Below are 1918 nucleotides of genomic sequence, written 5' to 3'. Positions count from 1 at the left end.
ACCACATCACACAACGCACAAATTTGAATTCATAGGCAAAGTGGCCGCCCAAAAGTTACTTATATGTCGAGCACAACATGCACAAAGGTTAGTACCTAACTTAATTTTCCATAAAATATATCAACTAACTGAGGTTTTAATAATTCGATTAGAGCCTCGGCGAGAAATTCTATATTATGCATTTAATTTTTGTAATCAAATCTTCGGCCTTTTGTTGCGAAAATGTAATGAAATATTTGAAACATCCAACTTCTACGTGCTGTTTACTTACTTGGATTTACGCCGTTTACCTCGGGCGCCATTAATATTAACAAACAAATTGCCAAGGAATCTGCTACCGAGGGTGATCAATTTTTTGCACGAATTATGTAAATTCTTGATTTACAAGAATGCTATGAAAGGAATCAATCAAGCCTGCTAGTACGCGAAAATTCGTTTACATTGGAAGAGCTGAACGGCGCAATGGAGCAGGCTCTATGTAATTTGCACAGTGATGAAGAAGATAACAGTGAAAACATTTCGGTAAATGGCACAAATACAGAAGAACCATTTAAAGACATCAAATCAGCGAAAACCGCCTGTATTGAAGATGCGCAAATCTCATTACTATCGAAGAGGAGGAAGGAACTTGAAGCCAGAAAGAATGTGAAAAAATTGTACAATGCAAAATTGGAAGTAAGTTGTCGATCGGAAAGTGGAAACTTTTCCTTAATATACCATTAAAATCTTTGATTTATATTTGCTGGGCAGGAAATTCTGAAATTTGTAGATACGAAACTATACATAGAAGTGCGTCCGAGATATCTTATGCCGGACACAAATTGTTTTATTGATTGCCTCGACGACTTTGAAAAACTTATTCGGGATTTCAAACGTTACATACTTGTTATTCTGCTCACAGGTAAGGCTTTCGCTTATTTTTTATTGCTACAATTATTAAATTATATAAATAAATTCGTGTACAGGTGCGCCACAACGAATGGGTCATTTATTAACGCATCGTTATTTGCATTAGCTGAAGAGGAAAATGTTTCGAATGATGATAAAATTTTGGCAACTGCTGTGGCACTCTCAAAACCCATGAGCACAGAACAGAACAGAACAGAACAAAGGTAAAGTTCACATTAAACCTGTAGGCTACCAATGCTTTAATCTTCGAATAAATAAATTTAAGCGAAAGGTATACAATTTTAAGAAAAATCATTTGCTTGAAACTCACTTTCTTATACTACAATTGAATTTATGTATATATGTACTACAGTTCTCATTTTCATTCTTTTACATACACACATGAATGAAAGTATCAAAATAAGCTTGAAAAGTTAAGTAGTGACATAAACAGAAGGAATAAAAATACAAATATTTAAAATATGATTATATCATAAAACCAGTCTTTATTTTAAAGGGAAAATAACTAAAAAATATATACACATTCTTGTATTTCACTTAAAAAAAGAAAACAATTAAGGTAAAAATAAAACAATTCATCGCAAAAAAAACAAAACTTATGTACTACACGCTACATATCTATATACATATATACAGTGGCGCTCACCTTAATAGCACACTTTTATTTTTTACAATTTTCACACTGTTTTACGTGATAAATTTTTTTCGTTAATTGTTTATAAAAATATAGTGGATTCTATAACATAAACCATATAGTATATATCACGTAAAACATTGTGAAAATTGTGAAACATAAAAGTGTACTATTAAGGTGAGCGCCACTGTCCATCTAACGTAAATTTTAAAGTAAGAAATAGAGGTACATGAGTCTCAAATGTTACAGTCGGCGAGCTTTCGCTTCCATCACCACCAGTAAATGTAGTTCCAGAAAGGAGACGTACTGGAAAGAAGCCGAAAGCATCCTCCGACGTTCTGCAAGCTGAACTAAAGATTCAGCAAGCCTTATAAG

The 1918-nt window shown here is 33.1% G+C and overlaps 1 protein-coding gene across 1 annotated transcript; it reads left to right on the top strand.

Annotated features, from left to right (window-relative positions):
* The first annotated feature begins 353 nt into the window (after positions 1–353).
* LOC118755859 (telomerase-binding protein EST1A-like) lies at positions 354–1089 on the top strand. Its single transcript, XM_036490668.1, has 3 exons — positions 354–675; positions 751–901; positions 966–1089. The coding sequence occupies exons 1-3, from the start codon at positions 463–465 to the stop codon at positions 1013–1015; spliced, it is 414 nt and encodes a 137-aa protein (XP_036346561.1). The 5' UTR covers positions 354–462; the 3' UTR covers positions 1016–1089.
* The last annotated feature ends 829 nt before the right edge of the window (positions 1090–1918 follow it).

The sequence above is a fragment of the Rhagoletis pomonella genome, unplaced genomic scaffold, assembly GCF_013731165.1.
Source record: "Rhagoletis pomonella isolate Grant_MI unplaced genomic scaffold, Rhpom_1.0 Rhpom_scaffold_07668, whole genome shotgun sequence".
NCBI lineage: Eukaryota > Metazoa > Arthropoda > Insecta > Diptera > Tephritidae > Rhagoletis > Rhagoletis pomonella.
The sequence above is the reverse complement of the archived record's forward strand: the minus strand, read 5'-3'. Positions and strand labels throughout refer to the sequence as shown.

What these genes read in the sequence shown, in the direction of transcription:
- LOC118755859 (XM_036490668.1), top strand. Translation starts at nt 463, where the DNA reads ATGGAGCAGGCTCTATGTAATTTGCACAGTGATGAAGAAGATAACAGT. An exon ending in TGTACAATGCAAAATTGGAA is followed by an intron (nt 676 to 750) that starts GTAAGTTGTCGA and finishes TTTGCTGGGCAG; the next exon opens with GAAATTCTGAAATTTGTAGA. An exon ending in ACTTGTTATTCTGCTCACAG is followed by an intron (nt 902 to 965) that starts GTAAGGCTTTCG and finishes ATTCGTGTACAG; the next exon opens with GTGCGCCACAACGAATGGGT.